The sequence below is a fragment of the Phocoena sinus genome, chromosome 5, assembly GCF_008692025.1.
Source record: "Phocoena sinus isolate mPhoSin1 chromosome 5, mPhoSin1.pri, whole genome shotgun sequence".
Taxonomy (NCBI): Eukaryota; Metazoa; Chordata; class Mammalia; order Artiodactyla; family Phocoenidae; genus Phocoena; species Phocoena sinus.
In genome coordinates, this window is record NC_045767.1 from 2,111,114 (window position 1) to 2,132,372 (window position 21,259).

Sequence of the window (21,259 nt, forward strand, 5' to 3'; positions counted from 1 at the left end):
CCACAGGTTGCCTTGGTCATGACAAGAACAGGTGAGGAGGGGAGAGAGGACAATATGGCCCCAAACAAACAAAGAAGGTGGTCATTTTACATGGAGGCACATGCTGCAGAGAGAGACCTGCTTCTGTAACTGCCGTCCAGCTAGCCTGGTGTGTGTGTTTGGGGGCTTGGGCCATGGCCTGGTCAGAGCTCTAGGTGCTGGCTTCTCTTCCTGGCCACCTCCCTACTGCCTTCCTATTTCCTCTGCCTTGTTTCTGGCCTCCCAGTGCAGAGGTTCCAACTTCTCATGTTGTGCCCCTGAGCGTAAGACGAGGTCAGTCTCTCAGAACCTCTTCTTTCTGCTTAAAGTCGGACATCCTGGGCTTTGGCTGTGCTCTGATGTCTGCTTCCTCAGATGCACAGGTCTTCAAGGCCAGCAGGCTGGGGGTGGGGTCAGGGTCTGGCTGATGTGCTCTCACGGTGGCAGAGGAAGGACAGGCTCGGGAGAACTTGGATGGCGTTAGGCCCGGGTGTCAGGGGTAGAGAGGAACACATGGATGGTCACTTAGGAGTCAGGTCCTGGACTTGCGCCTTCTGTTTTTCAGAGTATCATTATCTGCTTAGGATGAGGACCCAAGAAAATGGGGCGTGCTCTGCTTTTCACTTGTGTAGCAAATGCACTGGGGATGTGCTTCAGCTGACAGCAGGCTCCCCAGATAATTTACAGTCTTGGGGAAGGGGAAGCAGCTTTGTACAGGAATGGCTTAATGCGTGGTGTAAGTTCCGAGACATGCTGGCAACTCATCGTGGCGGTCAGGAAGTGGATGTGATTTCTGTCTGGCGAGGCAGAGGAGGCTTCCTGGAGGTGGTGGCTGTTAGGTGAGTGAGGAGATCAGGACCTTCTTAACCCCTGCAGACCCACCTAGGAGGGTGAACGTGTGTGCTAGCAGAGAATGGGAGGTGTTGAGGATCCATTCAAGGGGTTTGTACTTCATTTGGTAGAGGATGAAGAGGAAGAGCTCGGGAAGATCTTTAACCTGGTCAGAGGAGTGCTTTATTTAGGAAGAGTAGCCTGGGGACGCCGTGTAGCCTACCTTGGAGTGGAGAAAGACTGTGCACCCAGAATCCCTGCGAGAGGCTGAGTAACCCGGGGAGGAGCGATGGGGGCCTTGAACCAGGGCGGCCTGTGAGGCACAGGGGGCCGTGATAGGCTGGACTTGGCTGCTGTGTGTGTTCGCCTCAGTGTGAAGGTGGGGTCAGGAGCCGGGAGGGGTCAGATGGCACCTTCCCGTCACCCATGACTGTGAGGGCCCGTTCAGTGCTGTTCCAGGGGCTTGGGGTTTACGTTCCTCCTGTAATAAAATAGGTTTGATCTCAGTTTATAAAACATTTATAAAGTAAAACAGAACTTTGATATGCCTTCTGGTTTTATTGGCAAAGTAGTGCTTTAACATATGTTTGTCCATTTTGGTGTGCTCATTTAAGGAATTTCAGTACACACTGAAACAGCAGAATTAGGATTTTAAAATTTCTGAGGCATTATTTGGAACCTCCCAGAAAGTGACCCTGGTTTGATTCTCAAGCTTGCTGAACCTCCGTGAGTTTTACTAAGACCAGCTTGGTTTATAGACATCACATGCTGTACATCTTAGGAAAGGAGGAGGGATTTCCTATGGAGGCTTGGTTACGTCTTTCTGCTCTTCTTGTGGACGAGACATTGGCAATACTGTTTTGGAAGAGAGGGTTCCCATGGCTGAGAGCAGGGCACAGAAGTCTCTCCTTTCTGTCTTGAGAAGCCGCCTCCAACGTGGACTTTGTGTCACTGGCGGTGGTTGCCATCAACCATTCTTACTGGGTTGAAATTGGCTGTGTGGCCATTTTTTGGTTTGGCCCATAAGTGAGCAGAAGGGTCAAGAAATGGCTCTGAGGAGCCTATGGTTCCAGCAGGTTCGGAGCGTTGCTGCTCCCTGGGGAGCACCCGTGCATCACTGGTGGACCAGACCTTTGGAAAGGACTCGGGCTTCTGCGTGGAGAGGAGTATTCCCACGCCAGAGCTAGGGGCTCTGATCTGGGTTGTCCACCCACCGCCCTGCTGGCCCTGCAGACTCCAGGGCATTGCTAATGTTGGATCGTCCAACAGAATATGCTTTAATTGAATGTAAGAGCTTTAGAATGAGTTTGAACTAGCTACCATTTAATTTTGATACTGTGTGGTATTTGATTGTAATGAAAGTTAAATTTTTTCCTTCCATTTTTAAAATTAAAGTGAATGACCTGTATCTAGTCTGTTTGGTAACTTCCTGCATACATATGCTTCTTTCTTAAAGAATAGGTTCTTAGTTTAGTTGCTATTATATTCTACTTTGCCCCCACATTGAAATTTTAGCTGCCTTTTAGCTTTCTTTAGAATTGCTAGTAGAATGTGTCTTCCGTGAACAAATCTCTTGTATTTTGTTGTAGGCTTTGATGGATTCTAATCTTCCGAGGTTACAGTTGGAACTCTATAAGGAAATTAAGAAGGTAGGCTTTTGTTTTCCATCATTGAAAAAGGGCTGCTGATTCACTGCATTGAGCAGTGTATGTGACATTTTATCTCTTATTTGATAAGGAAATAAATGCTGTTTGGTAAAGTAGACTTTATTGTTTTACTTTTCTTCAAAAGGTTGCTCCTCATTATTTATTAGATGGGATGGGAACTAAGATGGTAGTTTTAAAAAATATCTTTAAATTGCATCCCATTAGACCTTAACATTTCAAAAGTAGTTACACATTTAAATGGCCTTTTCTCTAAAAATAGAAATTAGCAATGAAAAAATGCTTTTGTTTATTTGAAGTCCTCTTGGTGACTCGTGTCTGCGACTCTTAAATGTAACACGCTGCTTCTTAAATCCCTCAGAACGGCGCTCCTCGGAGCCTGCGCGCTGCCCTGTGGAGGTTTGCCGAGCTGGCTCACCTCGTTCGGCCTCAGAAATGCAGGTAAAGTGGACACTCTGGGTTATTACTATTATTATTATTTTGGGTGGGGGGCCAGCTGCGGTGGATTCTTGCCATCTTGGCTCAAATGTCATTTCTCTAAAGGTCTTCCCTGTCCACTCTGTCTGAAGCTGCCCACCTCTGCCTCTCCAGCTGCAGTACAGGTTGTCCTGATCCTTTTCCTGCGTAAAACTTAACGGCTCTCAGGAATACTGTCGCACACTTCATCAGCGTGCTTGTTCGTTTTCTATCCCACCCTCCCCCGAGAGCTGTAGGAGATGTACGTCTCAGGACAGTGGGGGCATCCCTGTCTGGTCCCTGCTGCAGCCCAACACTGATAACAGCGTCTGCACGTGGTACTTGCTGAAAAGATACTTGCCAGGTGGTTGAAGGTTGAGTACTACCTCATTGTTGCTTACTCTAGGGATTATAGAAAACTATGCCTTTGTCTATTATGTGGGTTAAAAATATGAGTGTTAAACTGTGAATAAAGTTTTGACTGATTGAACCAGTTGTATCTTAATGGATTGAAAAACAAAAGAAGGGCCACAGTTTTCAACTCCTTCCTTCTCTCCTTCACTGGCAAGACGTGCTGACATCCATGGAGCCCTTGGCTCTGTCCCCGAGGAACTGGTGGAGTGGCAGAAACCCCCTCTTTTAATATGAAACAGTGATCTGTTCCACTGAGCCTGACTGTAATAAGAGTCTTACGTGATTGCACACATACAGTCACTAAGGAAATTTCTTTTTATATAACCTTTTTCTTTTACTCTCCTTGTTTTGAAAACTTTGTTATATTTCTGAAGCAACACATCCCCAGTTCTCCACATAGAAGCCAAAGTGACCTTAAAAAACTATGATTGGGTCATGTCATTCCTTTACTTAAACTCTTTACTCATTTCCCAGAGCTGTTCAGATAAATCCAGACTCCTTACCAAGGCCCAGGGAGATCTGGCCCCCAGTGGCCCCCGTCACCTCAGACACTCCGTTGACTCATTGGCCTGACTTCTTTGAAAAGTTGGGCATGTCTTCCTTCTGATGTCTGGTTTGTTTTCCCTTGGGTCATCTTAGAAGGGCCCGCCTCCCTCCCTGTACAGTCCCAGGGGTACACCTGCTTGCTGCCCGTCTCTGCCACTAGAGGATGCCGCCGTCGCCACCAGGTGCTCGTCCTGTGGCTTCGGCTTATCTGTCCTGTGACTGCTGCTCTCCAGTCCTGCGTGGTTTGCTCCTTCTCTGTAGAGGGCCAGGCTTCTCTCTAAGGCCTTATTCAGGTCAATGCTTAGAAAAAATTTTGTAATGCTCCCTTTTCAAGAAAGCTTTATTCTTATTTCTTAATTTATTTTTTAAATGGTGTTTTCTTATATTATCTGTGATTTTCTCATTTAAAATCTGGTTATTTTAATAACTATTATAATTTATTGCAAAGAATTTTTAAAACAAGCTTTTGAGAGTCGTGTGTGTGACTAGAGGAGAAACGAAGGATGAGAGCCTCCCAGCATTTGGGCTTCATCTGCCTTTAGTCTTCTAGCAGAGATTTGTTTACCTTCCAGGAAGGACTCTTTTGCACGTAAAAACTGGTTTTTCCCTAACAGACGCTGAACTAATCGCTTATGTTTCTCATTAAGGTAGGCCCTGGAAGAGTAATTAGTGTCCCTCTCACATGTGCAGGCCTTACTTGGTAAACCTTTTGCCTTGCCTGACGCGCACCAGCAAGAGACCCGAGGAGTCTGTCCAGGAGACCTTGGCTGCAGCTGTCCCTAAGATTATGGCTTCTTTTGGCAATTTTGCAAACGACAATGAAATTAAGGTATGATTGCTGCCTCGAGTCACAAGCGTGGGAGTTGGGCTTTTGCACAGGCAGGCATTTGAGAGTACTTCTCGAGTTAGGCTGTGCTTCATAATTTAGATTAAAACCTTTTGAGCTCTTTGGAGGCACACTGAGAGTTTCTTTCCACTTCTGCTTTCTTACTGTGGGGTGAAAAGAGGAATAGGGAGATGGTTTATAGATGCAAAATCAAAAGGCATTTTGCCAGAGCAGACTGGTTTCGGGGTATAAGATTGACTGCTTAGCCTGGCTGAAGAAAGGCCACTGTCCCTGGACTGCAGGCAGGAGAAAGCTCACCGATGATGCCTTGTGCGTACGAGTGCCCTGCGGCCGTTGGGAACCACTTCCTGTTTGTTTTTGCCCCAACCAGCAACCTTCAAACCCTCTTTAGTGTTTTGTCTATAATGTCCAGAAATCATGACCCTGTCACATGGTCTGAGGATTACAGATTCTTGACTTCATCCTTTTAGTGGGTCAGTCCTGTGTTAGTGTTTTTCTTGGTATTTCCCTCCACATTTCTAAATAACTTGCTTATACTGCTGGTTTTGCATTTTTTTATTTTTTACAATGGAAAAGATGAATTCAACTCTAACCCTTCTTCCCTCTTTTTACTACAGTTATATCAGTATTCAGTGTGTACATTATTATGCCTAAGTAAATAGTCACAGCTAGTTATGTTCTGTGCCGTGGTTATGTTTCTGTGTATAACTCCTTGGTATTTCTGGAGTCAGTAATTGCCTCTTTTTCATTTGCTTATTATTCCTTGGCAATTTCCGTCTTCTCACACCTCCCACCAGCGCTGTGTGTCTCAGTTCAGCTGTGCACATGATGGGTAGTTTCCTGGACCCGTTTCCTCCACTGGGGTCGTCCTGGGCTCTGCAGCTGCTGCTCCAGCCTGGTCAGGGTGCCCCTTAGGTCTGTCGCACGGCCATGTCTCGGCTCCCCTGTCCGATGCCTGATTCCTGCCTGCCATGTCTTTGTCTCTGTAGGCTTACTCCTGGAGAGGGGGCTTCCTGAGAAAGGCTGACTGGCAAGTAAATCGTTTGAGATTCTGCATTAGTGAAAATGCCTTGATTTCTCCCTCACGCTTGGCTGGGCGTAGAGTTCTGGGGTGGAAATCGTCTTCCCTTAGGAATGTACAGGCTTTGCCCCTTTGTCTCATAGTCTCCAGCGGGGCATCCGAGAAGTCGAATGACCTGATCTCTTAGCCTCTGAATGTGTCCTTCTCTAGAAGGTTTTTGCTGTTTTGTGTAGGGGGCAGCGCTGGGTGCTTGATAGACCTTTTAATTTGGAACGCTCTAGCCTTCAGTTCTGGGAGTTGTCCTTATACTTCTCTGACAATTTCCCCCCTTTATTTTCTCTGTGCTGTCTTTCTGAAATTTGTTAGTTAGCTGTTGGTCCTGGACTGATGCGCATTTGTACTCTTTTGTTTCTATTTTCCATGTCTGTTTTCTGTACTTTTCTAGGAGATGTCCACCTCAGACTCTTCTCTGGAATTTGTTCCTGCTGTGGTATTAATTTCTAAGAGCTTTCTCGTGTTCAGAATGGTCATGTTTTCTGGCACCCTCTTCTTGTTTCATGAATACACTGTCTTATCTTTCTGAGGATACTGATTATAGTTTCTTGACAACTTCCTTTGACCTCCACGTTGTGTGTTTCTTCACACTTCCTCTGTTCTATTTCCTGTCTTTCTCTTTTATGTCAGCAGTTGTCCGCATAGATTTGAGTAAGCCCCTAAAAAGCTTATTGGAAGCAAGTGTGTGGCAAGCTTTGTCCCCTGGTGACTTCCTCAGGTAATGGGTAGTGAACCTGCTTTTCCACTGTAAGTCTTTAAATGTCAGTGTCAGTAAGTCTTTTCCTCTTGGGCCAGTCAATATCTCTAAAGAAAAATCCCTCATTCTCCTGCTTGGAGGCATCAGCCCAGCTGCATTTGTCCTGGGACCCTTGGATGGAAGGGTGCTAACAGTCTCACTGGTGAGAATGCAGACTTCTTCTTAATTTCTGTTTTCTGTCTGTGCCTCGTGCCTGTCCTCAGCTGTGGCAGCATCTCTGGGGATTCCCTGTCTCTGCGGGAGACGGGGAAGTGAAGACCACATCCTGGGCTGCCTGGGTGGGAGAGGGGCTTGGCAGTTTCCCCAAGGAGCTGTTAGATGAGCAGCTGTTTCGTCCCCACATCCACGCCACTTTCAGATGTCTCTGGTACTCCTAAGCCTGAGCTTTTCTTGGATTTCTGTGGCTTGAGTGAGCTTGCCTTTGGTTGGTGGCTTTCAGTCGTTCTCCCCAGCTCCCAAAAAGGCTTGCGTGGGAACTTCTGCCTGAGAGCTGCAAATCAGTCCATTACCACTTGTTTACTTTCTAGCTTCCAGAAATTTGCTAATGCCTCTAGTCTGCCCTTGTCCCTGTTCTGTTCTTTTTGTCCTTGTAAGTTTAAGCTTTTTAAACCTTGTACATGTGATTCTGGTGGGGTGCCTGGGAAGTAGAGGTTCACGTGTCCAGTACAGCATGTTTGATCAGAAGTTTCCTAACAGGAGCCCTGCGGTGTTATTCTCAGGGTTGCCTGTTAAATATTGAGACTCCCGAGCCTTTTATTTGACTGGTGTATAATGTACATACAAGAAGCGTGTAAATCATACATGTACTGCTTGATGAGTGGCCACAAAGCGAATCTGCCCTCACGGCCGCTGCCTAGGTCTGGACATATGGAGTATTACCAGCACCCGGGAGCCTCCGCCCCCTCTCCCTGTCACTACTCCCTCCTTCCTCCACAGGGCTGATCACTGACCTGGCTTCTAATGCCAGAGGGTCTGTTTTTAAAATGTAAATATGTAGGACCATGCAGTATGTATTCCTTTCGTCTGGTTTCTTTTGCTCAGCACTAAGCTCGTGAGATTCTCCCATGTCACCGCGTGTGTCACTAGATCCTGCGGTTTTTCGGAGCTGTGTAGCGTTCCCTTGGATGAATGTGCCCCAGCTCATCATTTTACTGCAGCTGGACCTTGGGTCGTTGGTAGTATTGGCTGTCGCAAGCGTTGCTGATGTGCCTGTCCTTGTACGTGTCTCTTGGAGCACAGGTTGTGATAGCTAGAAACGGAGATTGTGGGGTGTGTATATGCCACCTTCGGTAGATGCCTCCAAGCAGCTTTTCTCAGTGGCTGCACGAGCTGACACCTCATGAGCGGTGTGTGCGAATTCCAGCAGCTCCCTGGCCTCGCAGAATTGGAATTTTGGTCATTTTAAGTTTAGCCGTCTGCTGAGTGTGTTCTGGAGTCACAGTTTGGTTTAATTTCCATTTCCACTCCCTAAGTCCTCTGACCCTGAAGTGGAATGAAGTACTCTTAAATATATGTCCTGCCTACGTTTAGAGAAGTGGAGCTATCTGCCCTGTAGTCTAGCGCACTTCCTCCGCTTATGAGAAGAGCTTTTAAGGATGGTCTAGGTAACCTCTGGCCAGCAGCCTGCTACAGGGCATTCTCGGGATTGTGGGACTTAGACCCAAGGAATCGCCCTCGAGCTCTCGTTCCATTTTACTATTATTCCAAACTTTAAGTTCACCATGGGCTGACTCTTCATAGTAATATTTAGCTTTCATTCTGCTTAGAAGTTTGGACTAATATAGGATGATTCTTTATTTACCGTTTCAGTGATGTGTGTGTGTGTGTGTGTGTGTGTGTGTGTGTGTGTGTGTGTGTTCTCACTCAAAGGAGTTCTTTAAAATGTATCTTTCCTTGAAGCTAAAAAAGTTTGTCAGAGATAAGTTGACTGGTTTCTCCGGGTATTGTCTCTGGGGAGAAACTGGAGGCCACAATCCACTAGGGGTGTCCTGTGGCTGGGGGTCTGGTCCTCCACCTCTCTGGTTCCAGAGGTCTAATCTGTGAATTCACTGAGCGTTGATGAGCCTCTAAGAACCAGTTTATGCCAACACGCAGTTAGGGAGAAGCTTGTTTAAGTCAGATGCCAGGCTGTTAACTGGCTGCTCCTTTGCCGATGGTTAGACTCCCCGGTAGGGCCCCAGTGGTGTCCCTGACTTGCCCAGCGAGGCTCCGTACACGCCCAGCAGTAGCTGGGCCAAATCATTGCTCAGAGCATAGCTTAGAATGATAGGAAGTAGACGTTCTTAAGTAACATAGTCACCAAACTCCTGCAGCTGGATGGTCACCCCCTTTCATTCTTTGGATATTTTTGTGAAGACTTAAACGGTCATCGTTAGCAATATAGCACCCCTAGAATTATAGCACCCCTCCTTTGGGTTTTCTTGGAGGCACGGTAACAAGTCTTACTCTCTGGTTTCTTAGGACGATAGCTGTGAGGAGTGTGTGGTCTCAGCTCAGTTGCGCTGCACACGTTTTCCAGACCTGGGACTGTCTCTTGGTGGCATTAGCAGCACATTTACAAGCCGTTGCTTAGGCTGGGACCTTGCTGTGATTGGCTAGCACTTTTCTCCTGGACTTCATTATTTACTGTGTGTGTTTTTTTTTTTTTTTTTTTGCGGTACGCGGGCCTCTCGCTGTTGTGGCCTCTCCCGTTGCGGATCACAGGCTCAGCGGCCATGGCTCACGGGCCCAGCCGCCCCGCGGCATGTGGGATTCTCCTGTCCCGGACCGGGGCATGAACCCGTGTCCCCTGCATCGGCAGGCGGACTCTCAACCACTGCGCCACCAGGGAAGCCCTGCATTTATTTTACATAGTGTTATTCACTGACTGTGGCCCCAACTCTTGTGGGGACACCTTTTCTAGAAGTGAAGGCTTTCACTCTCGTGTAGGGACGTAGATGCTGAGCAAGTCCCTACTCAGTTTATAAGGAAATAAATCGACTACATATTTGCAAACTGCTCTGAAATATCCCAGATTTGGTGTGCTTCCTTTCAGTTCTAGGAAGGTCTCAAATTGTTAGTACTTTATTCTCTGCAAGAATTTGGAGCAAGTTATGCTTTTTGAAATACATGGTGGTTTCTTTTTCTTTTTTTTTAAAAAATAAATTTATTTATTTTATTTTATTTATCTTTGGCTGTGTTGGGTCTTTGTTGCTGCGTGCGGGCTTTCTCTAGTTGCAGCGAGCAGGGCCTACTCTTTGTTGCGGTGTGCGGGCTTCTCATTGCAGTGGCTTCTCTTGTTATGGAGCACGGGCTTTAGGCACGCAGGCTTCAGTAGTTGTGGCTCACAGGCTCAGTAGTTGTGGCTCATTGGCTCTAGAGCGCAGGCTCAGTAGTTGTGGCGCATGGGCTTAGTTGCTCCGCGGCACGTGGGATTTTTCCGGACCGGGGCTCGAACCCGTGTCCCCTGCGTTGGCAGGCGGATTCTTAACCACTGCACCAGGGGAGCCCATGATGAGTTTCACAGGAGCTTCGTCTTCTGTCTGCTTGGACTTTGCTTCCACAGGTTCTGTTGAAGGCTTTCATAGCGAATCTGAAGTGCAGCTCTCCTACCGTGCGGCGGACGGCGGCCGGCTCGGCGGTGAGCATCTGCCAGCACTCCAGGAGGACGCAGTACTTTTACAGCTGGCTGCTCAGTGTGCTCTTAGGTAAGGCGCAGGCCTGTTAGTGAGTCTCCCCGTGGGGGGTGGTCACTAGGGTTTACTTGAGACAGGCCTGTGAAATTCTTTCAAATCAGGCAGCCCCTCGGCTTCTGGACCGGGCCCTTTAGCCCTGGCCGGCTGGTAAATGTGAACGAGCCCCCGTGGGTCTGGGTGAGGGTTCCGAGAAGGCTCCTCCCCCTCGGTGCAGCAGTGCGGATGCGGCCGGGCCCTCGGACAGCTGGCGGGGCGGTGGGCGGGAGCCTTCCCGGCCTGGCCCTCTGGCAGCACACCGCACCACCTCTGCGGAGACCCCGAGTGCAGGGAGTCCCCGCGGCCGGAAACTGAGGCCCAGGTCCCTGTGAGGGTCCTCTCTGGAGGGGTGTAGGCCCGGTGAAGGCTTCTCCTCTACTGGGGGCAACTGTGGAAATCCGTGCTGGCAGGTGCTGCCGGGAGCACGCGGATGGACAGTCGACGTGAAAGAGCTGCGTGGCTTTCAGAGGCAGTGAAACTCACTCACTGCAGGGCCTCGCTGAGCTGAGGCTTTAAATGTTGCCCTTTAGAGCCACTCCTGGATTTTGGCCGCTACCGTGATGTTTGTGCCGTCTGTTTCCCTCCCGGCCAGCCTCATGATACGGTTCTGCTTTGGATCTCTTCCTGTGAACAAAGGAAGCCACGAGTCTCCCAGCAGCGAATCTGATGTGACAGAATCTTGTTGCTGCCTTTGTAGGTTTGCTGGTTCCCGTGGAGGAGGAACGCTCCGCCCTTCTGATTCTCGGAGTGCTGCTCACTTTGAGGTATTTGGTGCCCTTGCTGCAGCAGCAGGTCAAGGACACGAGCCTGAAAGGCAGCTTTGGGGTGACGCGGAAAGAGATGGAGGTCTCCCCCTCGACGGAGCAGCTTGTCCAGGTGGGCGCCCCGCGCTTTACTCTAGTGCTTGTGCCCACGTGACCCACGTTCGGAGACTCAGCTAATTTGGAAGAGAAGTGGCAGAGCCGAGGCTTAAGAGCGTGCACTCTGGAGCCAGACCCCGTGGTTCAGATCCTAGGTCATGACCCCGGCTCCTCCACCTGTGTGTGGTAGTGATGTCAGATAAAAATGAAGGCGTCCCTTTACAAGGTCACCGAGGGTACTGTTTACGTGGACCTGCTCGAAGCAAACCCCAACCATCGTATTATTTTACTGCAACTATTTCATATGTGTCCCTATAGATGAGGACTCTTTTTTTAAAATTTTAATGACGATGCCCTCGTCATACCTAAAAAAAAGAACACTTTCTTAACATCAAATACCCACGTATCCCCAGTCAGTTTGTTCTTCTGCTCTTTGGAATCAGTACCCAAATAAGATTGGTTGATAAGGATTGTGATTCTCTTTGATCTGATGGTTGCCTTCTATCCCTAATTTTCCCTTAGAGTTCATTTCTTGAAGAAACAGATTGTCCTGTGGAACTCCCGGCAATCTGATTTTTTATTAATTGACTCTCCGTTGTATAAATTAACATGTTTCTTTGTTGTCTGTATTTCCTGTAAACCAATAACTGGAGCTAGAGACTTGTCAGATTTGGTGCATATTTTATAATATATGTAATATCTGAGTTCGGTAGTACCTGTACAATATTTTAAAATAAATATTATTGGAGTTGCATGCTCAGAACTTTTTTCTGATTTTTTTTTTTTAAAAAAAGGCTGCTTAGTCAAAAGTTTGGAGACCATTGGTCTAGTGGGGGAAGCAAGCAAACAGTCACTAAATAGCAAGGCGGGGGGTGTAGGGTACTGTAGAGTACATGGCGGGGGGCAGGGGGTGTGCGTGACCAAGGTCAGGGAGGCATGCTGGGCAGGCTGTTACGAGCTGATGCTTTGGGGTGAGTAGGGTTTGAGCAGACACAGGGAGCTGGGAGAAGAGAGTTTTATAGACAGAAGCTACAGCCTTTGCCAAGTCCACTGAGTGAGAGAGTGAGAGTGTGCAGGTGAGGGTGAGCTGGATCCCGTAAAGGTCTCCAGGCTTTCTCACAGGTCAGTAGGGGTGCTGGGGGAAGATGCGGCTAGAGGGGTATTGAAAACTGTGTTAAACTAAGAGAGCAGTAATCCTGGGAGGATGGAGTGAAGGGGTATGGGATGTGGTGCTTAATTAATTACAGATTTTCTTAATAGTTAATGTTTCTTCAACATGGTTAAACAACATGGTACCTTGTTGCATTAGCAAGCTAGATAAGATTGTCTCTAAAACATATCTAATCTATTTTCTTTTGACTATTGGCCATTTTGAATTAAATTATTTTGATTAAGAAGTTCAACTCAGCTAATGTAATAATAGTTTGGCTAGCTATATTTAAATAGAATTTAAAATAATCCTGAGCCTGGCTAAACTGTTAAGCAAGTGTGGGCAAAATATAGATACTTTTAGATATGTAAGAATTCAGTTTGCTTTTCATGTGCACTTACTTTTTTCATGTATGCTTTTTGAAAAAATTATTTGAAGATGTATTCCAGCAAAATGAGAAATAGATAACAAAAAAAGAGGAAGTCCTGAAATCCAAGAAACAAAGCACCTAACCCAGGAATGTGTTAGAAGCAATTCTGAGATGACTGGTACTGTGTGCCATTCAGATTAGACACAGGGAGTCCAAGGAGCTCCCTGTGACCAATGTTATGATTAAGTGCTGGGAAAAAGGGAAGGCATGTGTGTATGTTAAAAGGAGGGGAAAACCAGGAAAATTTATAAAAGTAAGTTATCCAATTATGAAACAAATTAAAATGTTGAATACTTTTAAGCAAGTAAGAGATTATGATAAAAGAGAATCCATTTAACGGTTGTCCTTGGGACATTCTCTTTCAAATGACACAGGACTAGTAATAATGAAATACTTCTTTCTTTTTGGGTCCAGTCACATTAATAGGATTTGCAGTGAAGGATGTTAATGTACACGTGATGGGACACATACTGATTTTTTTTTATTGGAGTGTAATTGCTTTACAGTGTTGTGTTAGTGTCTGCTGTACAACGAAGTGAATCAGCTGTACGTATACCTATATCCCCGCCCTCTGGGACCTCCCCCTCTCCCCCATCCCCCCCCCCATCTAGGTCATCACAGAGCCCCGAGCTGAGCTCCCTGTGCTATACCGCAGGTTCCCACTAGCTACCTGTTTTACACATGGTAGCGTACTTACGTCAGTCGTAATCTCCCAATTCATCCCACCCTCCCCTTCCTGCCCACCGTGTGCACACGTCTGTGCTCTACGTCTGCGTCTCTATTCCTGCCCTGCAGATAGGTTCATCTGTACCATTTTTCTAGATTCCACATACATGCGTTAATATGCAATATGTGTTTTTCTCTTTCTGACTGACTTCGCTCTGTATGACAGATGCTCAACATCTAGGCAGAGCACGTGCGATTTTAAAAGTTACATCGTACTAAATAAATGTAACCCTTAATATAAAAGCACTCAGATTGCTAACAGAATTTGGGAGGAGGCAGATGAGGTGAGGGAGTGTGAGTGCCCATTTCCCCCATTTACATAGTAAGAAGTCAAGAGATTCTTTGCTCAGAGCAGATGGCTCAGGAATCGCGGTGTAAAGCTGATTACCTAGAGCAGGGCTCATGGGCCAACTACTCAACTCCAGCACCGTAGCAGGAAAGCAGCCACAGACAGTACACACACAGCCATGCTCCAGTAAAACTATGTGCAAAAACAGATGGAGGGCCACATTTGCCTGTGGACCGTGGTTTGCAGATCTGTGACCTAGAGTTACGGAGGTAACCGTCAGAGGAACTAAAAACAAGCCAGTCAGAGTAGCCACCTTTGAGACTTTTACTTTTTATTCTATAAACCACTATACTGTCTTTTTAAAAAACACATATATGACTTTTATGATATTAAAGGTAAGGCTGCCCAACTTGGCAAATAAAAATAGGGGGTACCAGTTATTTGAATTTCAGATAAATCATCAGTAATCTTGTGGTGTAAGTATGCCTGAAATTGCACGGGACACGGTTACACTACAAAATAATTTGTTTATCTGAAATTCAGGTTTGGCTGGGAACTCTGTATATTATCTGGCACCTCTAATTAAAGGGAAAAAGGAGAAATACACTATGTTCATATAATGTGATATAGTATTAAAAGCACTAATGAAGTTTAGTGCCTTTAAAAGCTTTGGAAACCCTTTCTCAGTGGCACTCATGACAGTACTTCTTGCTTATTAAGTGTGTGTTCGAGTAGCTGTGCGCTCCGTGTATTTGGGGCTTTACTCTCCTTTACTAGTCACCCGTTGAGGGAGCTGGAGCTCTTCACTAGCATGCTTCTGCTTTTGTGGAAGTGCTGTATTTACTTTTAAGGAATTAATGTAACAGTGAAAAAAATGCTGGGACTTTAGAAAACAGCATGGAAGCTATGATCACACTGGTAGAAGGGATAGAGAAGTTTTTAGAGGTGAAATTAAGGCACAAATTTCCCCAACGTAAGACAAAACAAAAACCTGAAACCTAGGACACATTTTAAAAACCATGGGAGTGACACTGGTGTTTCTGTTTCTAGGTGTACGAATTGACCTTGCATTATACTCAGCACCAAGACCACAATGTTGTGACTGGGGCGCTGGAACTCCTGCAGCAGCTCCTCAGAACCCCTCCACCTGAGCTCCTGCGAGTGCTGACCACGGCGGGCGGCATCGGGCAGCTCACTGCCGCCAAGGCTGAGCCCGGTTGCCGAAGTCGTAGCGGAAGTATCGTGGAGCTTATAGGTAAGGCGTTAGGAAGGTCCACCCTGCAGTGTTACTGGCCCCTCTCCTGACCCTTGCTCCGACGCTGTGCTGAGCAACGGACAGCTCAGTTCCTTAGGAGACTTGCGATGCAGGTGTCGTCCTTATTGTGTAGACGGGGCAGGGCTGAGGTGGGAAGGCTAGGTGGCAGGGTGAGGCCAGCACGTGAAACCCGCCTCCTGCATCTGACTCGGCTGCCTCTGCGTGGCATTTCATCTGTTGTGAACTGGAAGCATTCGGGAAGGGATTTCCAGACGCTGTGTCCCTTTGCCAAAGGTGGGCTCTTCAAGTCTTCCTGGAATTCTGGACTCCTTTTCTGCCCTCTGGGCCCTTTTTGCTGTCGCGCCTGATTCTAGAAAACCCCTTCTGTTCCTCGTCTCGTGGCACCTCCTCCGCCCCATCTCTGCGCTTCTTCCCCATGCTCTTGGGCACTGGGCCCTAATCCCGCCGCCGGATGCTGTGCAGACCCACCAGTCTAACGTGGAGCTGCCCCTGGGGAGCTGGAAGAGATGGGTCCCTGAGTCCAGCCTCTAGAACTGGGTCTGGCTCAGCGGCAGAGGCTTCTTTCTGCAGCCTTTGCTGACTGCACTGAGTAGGCGTGGTGCATGGGGTCCGTTTAGTGCAGTGTGGGTGCGGTGTGGCCTTTACCCACAGCATCTGCAGACCAGGGAAGGTTGGCGGGAAGTCTGAATGCTGCCTCATTTGAACACAAGTGTTTGCCTGAACCATGAGTGGAAAATGTTGATCTGCCTGTCCACTGTCCTTTGTACTGAACAATCCTTTTCTCTGTGGAATGCATGCCTTACAAATAATTGCTGGAAATACTAATTTCTAATGATTGTTTCTAATGAAAATTTGTATTTAATTATTAGTTGACCAAATAATCCGAGATTTCTAATGTTTTTAGTTTGACTTTTTAAATGCACTTTGAGCTCTTTTGCATTTTAGAACTGTGTATTTGAGTGTTAATATAATTTTCACGTTGAAATTAAAATCGTAACATGCAGTTTTCACGTTACAGTATGGTAGTTAAGCACCACCTGTAGAAATATGTTCACATATTTTCTAGTTTTAAAGTTGAATCAAGCTTAAAGATTTTCTAATTCCTTCTGGATTTTAGCGGCTTGTTACCTTACTTTCATCTGTCATTTTCTGTGATTTACAGCTGGAGGGGGTTCTTCATGCAGCCCTGTCCTTTCAAGGAAACAAAAAGGTGATTATTTCAGAAATGATTCTTATTTTCAACCTTACTGCTTTTTCCGTATTTCTGTAATGTAATTGGCTATGCCTATAACTCTTCTCAATAGGGTGATTATATGTATAAATGTTGCTGGAATCTGATAACCAGGCCTGAATAGTCCTGTAGGATGGCTTTTTAAAGAATAAATAATTAATTAATTTATGGCTGCATTGGGTCTTCGTTGCTGTGCGTGGGCTTTCTTTAGTTGCGGCGAGTGGGGGCTACTCTTTGTTGCAGCAAGCGGGCTTCTCATTGCAGTGGATTCTTTTGTTGCTGAGCACAGGCTCTAGGTGCGCGGGCTTCAGTAGTTGTGGCTCGCGGGCTCTAGAGCGCAGGCTCAGTAGTTGTGGCGCACGGGCTTCGTTGCTCTGCGTCATGCGGGATCTTCCCGGACCAGGGCTTGAACGCGTGTCCTCTGCATTAGCAGGTGGATTCTTAACCACTGTGCCACCAGGGAAGTCCCTAGGATGGGTTTTAAAAGTTGCTTGTGTAACAGAATTGGTTTGTCATATATTTCCTTTTTTTTTTTTTTTGGTTGTACCACGTGGCTTATGGGATTTTAGTTCCCTGACCAGGGATTAAACCCGGGGCCCCGGCAATGAGAGCACCGTATCCTAACCACTGGACCACCACAGAATTCCCTGTCATAAATTTCTAATGCTTTAGGCCAGAGGTCAGCAAATGTTTTCTGTAAAGGGCCAGGTGGTACACATTTTAGCCTGTGGTCCTTACTGTCTCTTTTGCAATGATTCAACTCTGTCCTGTGGCAGGAAGGCAGCCATAGACAATACTAAGCTAATGGGTGCAACTTCATTCCAGTACAACTTTATTTTACAGGACTGGGTGAGCTGGAGTTTGCCTTTTCCTGCTTTAGGGAATGTTATATTTATAAAGGTAACTCATCTTCCCAGTGAATTTTGTTTAGTATTAGGAATAATGTTTGGTTAATCATTTGGTGAATTTGGGCCTGGTTGTCATTTTTCAGACATATTTAGCTTCGTACATACCTAAGTTTCTGATACAGTTTGTTTATTTTTATTTAATCGAAGTGTGTCTGACATGGTCTGATAGCTTTGGTACACGTCATCACTTATAGCACCAATTATGTTCTGTTCCAGTCTAGATTTCCATAGGAAAGAATTGCTGTTATTTTCTATTTTGAAATCCTAAAAGACTTATACCGTTTTTGTGTTTTTTTTGAGGTATAATTGACATATGACAACTAATCTTTTTTTTTCTTTTTTTTTTTTGTGGTACGCGGGCCTCTCACTGTTGTGGTCTCTCCCGTTGCGGGGCACAGGCTCCGGACGCGCAGGCTCAGCGGCCATGGCTCACGGGCCCAGCCGCTCCGCGGCACGTGGGATCTTCCCGGACCGGGGAATGAACCTGCGCCCCTGCATCGGCAGGGGAACTCTCAACCACTGCGCCACCTGGGAAGCCCAACAACTAATCTTTTACATACAACATACTAATCTTTTTTGTGTGTCATGAGTTGAGTATTTAATTGAGAGCCTGATGCCTAATATTATTTGTAGTATTGAATGGTATCTTAACAGGAATAATATGCTAGCCTTAACTGGATTAAGTAAGCATTTCCTAGAAGTACTTAGAATTAATAATATTTGGGCCATCATAGTGTGGGATACTTAGTCAAGTTTGAGATTTTGGTGAAAACACTGAGATTGCTTGAAGACTGAAAGGGTGTCAGGAAAAGCTAGCCTTTCTATTCTTGGACTAGGAAGAGATTTTCAGACATGTGACTAGATTTCTCCGGCACTTGCCTTGTTTGTTTCTCGGTCACTTTTTCTTATGGTGATAAGATGACTCGTTGACTGGTAGAGATGTATTTTGTTTTCTTGGGGCTAGGACATATGATTTGTCCTCAATCTCTTTTTTGTTTTTCAAGTGTTTTGTTGTTGTTGTGTTTATTTAGAGCTGCAGTTTTCACAGTTTCCTGTCATAGCTGCAGAATTCTTTTTTTTCAAGTGAAATCTGCCAGTACATAGGAGAGAGAAAAACAGAGTTGTTGTTGTTGAATGTAAGGGTGTGGGCTGCGGATTGTGGCCTGGCATCTTGGCAGCAGCCTGGCCCTTGCCCACTCTTTGGGAGAACTCCTTGGAACAGATTTGCAAACTACTGTTTCCAAAGACAGAGACTGATTTCATTAACTCTGAATTCACAGGTTGGAATGTTATTTGCTTTCTCAAGGTAAATCACTTGTTCTGTAATAAAGGACCCTGTTATTTAGTAGACAAGCGAAGTTGCTGTGTTAGTTTCATCTAGATTTTGAGTTTCCTTTGCTTTTTTCTGGGGTGGGGGGAGGGTTTTAATGTCACATCAGTGTAGATTTGTGGAAGTTATCACCCCTATGACTTAATCTTTGAAGAGCAGTGAAATCAGAAATTGGAACTTACCAGTAATTATATTGATAGTGTTGTTTAATGACATTTATATGTAATATAACCAAAATGATTTAATGATCCCAGTTAAATCATGTTAAGACCTTTGTTTTCTCTTTTTCTTGTTAATATAATTTAGAAACCATGAACTGTGAAATGTATTTTTAGGATTTTGCAAAAGATGAAATATTATTCCATCCTCACAGATCATAACAGTACCTGAGTACTGATTATCAATGATAGAAATCTAGCAGATTAAAAGATAATAAAATAAAAGTGACTTTTAGCTATAAAAGTTTTATATATAAGTTTTGATGTGCCATTGGAGATATGACATGAATATTCCAAAGGCTAATAGAATTGGTTCTAGCCATAACTTACCATTTTTAAGATTAAATAAATAGTAATATAAATTATTTAACATTAACACTAGTCTAAGTCAATAAATATTAATTATTAAAGTACTTTGTAGTACAGATTGAGAATCGTTGCTTTTAATTCTTTTTCCATATAGGTTTATTGACTTTAATAGTACTCTAAGTATGATATCTCTGCATTTTTTGTGTTTCACCCTCTAGAGGTATAAAGGAACTTATATATAATGATGGACTGAGAGCAGGAATTAAATATACTTACGATATTCCTCTTGGAATGTACATTTATTTGATTTTCAAAGTTCGTCCTTTTAGCAAGCTTAAAAGGACTCTCGCTACGTCATTTCCTAGGGAAAGTGCTCTTTGGAGAAGCAGCAGCCTTGGAGGATGACTCTGAGTCAAGGTCAGACGGCAGCAGCCCCACCTTTGCAGGTAGCTCTCTCGGAGTGGCCGTGGTGTCCTCCTTGCTCTCCCCTGCTGTGCCCACCTCCTCCCCTCCCCTGCACCTCCATGGATCTTGCTCCTGGGAGGCAGCAGTGAAGCCAGCTTGCTCAAATGGTGGATGATTCAGGAGTCTTTTATAGTGTTCACTTTGAAATGTGTGTGTTTTCTTGCATCAAGTGTTTGCTGTTTTCCCTGGTTTAAGCTGTTTTAAAATTAGGTTTGTACTCCCTGAGTATAAGTCTTTTTGAGAAGAGGATGGTGGGTAAAGTGTCTCATGAATTGCATGGGTTGTGAGGGGGAAAATGGGATTAAAAATTGTCTGAGGCTCTGAACCAGGAAGAAATAGAAAATATGAATAGACCGATTATCAGTATTGAAATTGAATCAGTAATTTAAAAACTCCCAACAAACAAAAGTCCAGGACCAGATGGCTTCACAGGTGAATTCTACCAAACATTTAGAGAAGAGTTAACACCTATCCTTGTGAAACTATTCCAAAAAATGCAGAGGAAGGAACACTTCTAAACTCATTCTATGAGGCCACTGTCACCTTGATACTGAAACCAGACAAAGATACCACAAAAAAAGAAAATTACAGGCCAATATCATTGACGAACATAGATGTAGTCAAATAGGATTTATCCCAGGGATGCAAGGATTTTTCAGTCTCCACAAATCAGTCAATGTGATAGACCACATCAACAAACTGAAGAATAAAAACCATATGATCATCTCAATAGATGTAGAAAAAGCTTTTGAAAAAATTCAACATCCATTTATGATAAAAACTCCAGAAAGTGGGCATAGAGGGAACATACCTCAACATAATAAGGGCTATATATGACAAACGCACAGCTAACGTCATACTCAATGGTGAAAAGTTGAAAGCATTCTGTCTAAGATCAGGAACAAGACAAGGATGCCCAGTCTCGCCACTTTTATGCAACATAGTTTTGGAAGTCCTAACCACAGCAATCAGAGAAGAAAAAGAAATAAAAAGAATCCAAGTTGGAAAGGAAGAAGTAAAACTGTCAGTGTTTGCAGATGATACTATACATAAAAAATCCTAAAGATGCCACTGGAAAACTACAAGAGCTCATCAATGAGTTTGGTAAAGTTGCAGGATACGAAATTAATATACAAAATTGATATACACTAACAATAAAATGTCAGAAAGAGAAATTAAGGAAACAACCCCATTTAGCTTCTCATCAAAAAAAGAAAAACAAAAACCTAGGAATAAACCTACCTAAGGAGGCAAAAGACCTGTACTCCAAAAACTATAAGACACTGATGAAAGAAATTGAAGACAACATAAACAGATGGAAAGATATACTGTGATCTTGGATTGGAAGAATCAATATTGTTTAAATGACCATACCCCCAAGGCAATCTACAGATTCATTGGAATCCCTATCAAATTACCAGTGGCATTTTTCACAGAACTGGAACAAAAAATTTTTTAAATTTGTATGGAAACACAAAAGACCCTGAATAGTCAAAAAACAATCTTGAAAAAGAAGAATGGAGCTGGAAGAATCACTCCCTGACTTCAGACTCTACTACAAAGCTACACTAATTAAAACAGTATGGTACTGGCACAAAAACAGACACATAGATCAGTGCAACAGGATAGAAAGCCCAGAAATAAACCCACACACTTATGGTCAATTAATCTACAACATATGAGGCAAGACTATACAATGGAGGAAAGACAGTCTCTTCAATAAAGTGGTGCTGGGAACACTAGACAGCT

The 21,259-nt window shown here is 45.0% G+C and overlaps 1 protein-coding gene across 6 annotated transcripts in view; it reads left to right on the top strand.

The window, feature by feature from the left end:
* The window catches only part of HTT (huntingtin), a 137,784-nt gene that overhangs the window by 23,607 nt on the left and 92,918 nt on the right, over positions 1-21,259 (top strand). For 3 of the 6 annotated variants that reach the window (XR_004349927.1, XM_032632142.1, XM_032632144.1), the window contains exons 4-11: positions 2,439-2,498; positions 2,875-2,954; positions 4,620-4,758; positions 10,153-10,294; positions 11,016-11,194; positions 14,824-15,028; positions 16,212-16,259; positions 19,411-19,491. Coding sequence is in view for 5 of the 6 variants with exons in the window: in XM_032632142.1 (XP_032488033.1) it covers positions 2,439-2,498; positions 2,875-2,954; positions 4,620-4,758; positions 10,153-10,294; positions 11,016-11,194; positions 14,824-15,028; positions 16,212-16,259; positions 19,411-19,491 (934 nt within the window). In the remaining variant the exon portion in view is untranslated. The remainder of the gene's footprint in view (positions 1-2,438; positions 2,499-2,874; positions 2,955-4,619; positions 4,759-10,152; positions 10,295-11,015; positions 11,195-14,823; positions 15,029-16,211; positions 16,260-19,410; positions 19,492-21,259) is intronic. The other 3 variants (XM_032632146.1, XM_032632145.1, XM_032632147.1) reach the window with 3 other exon arrangements.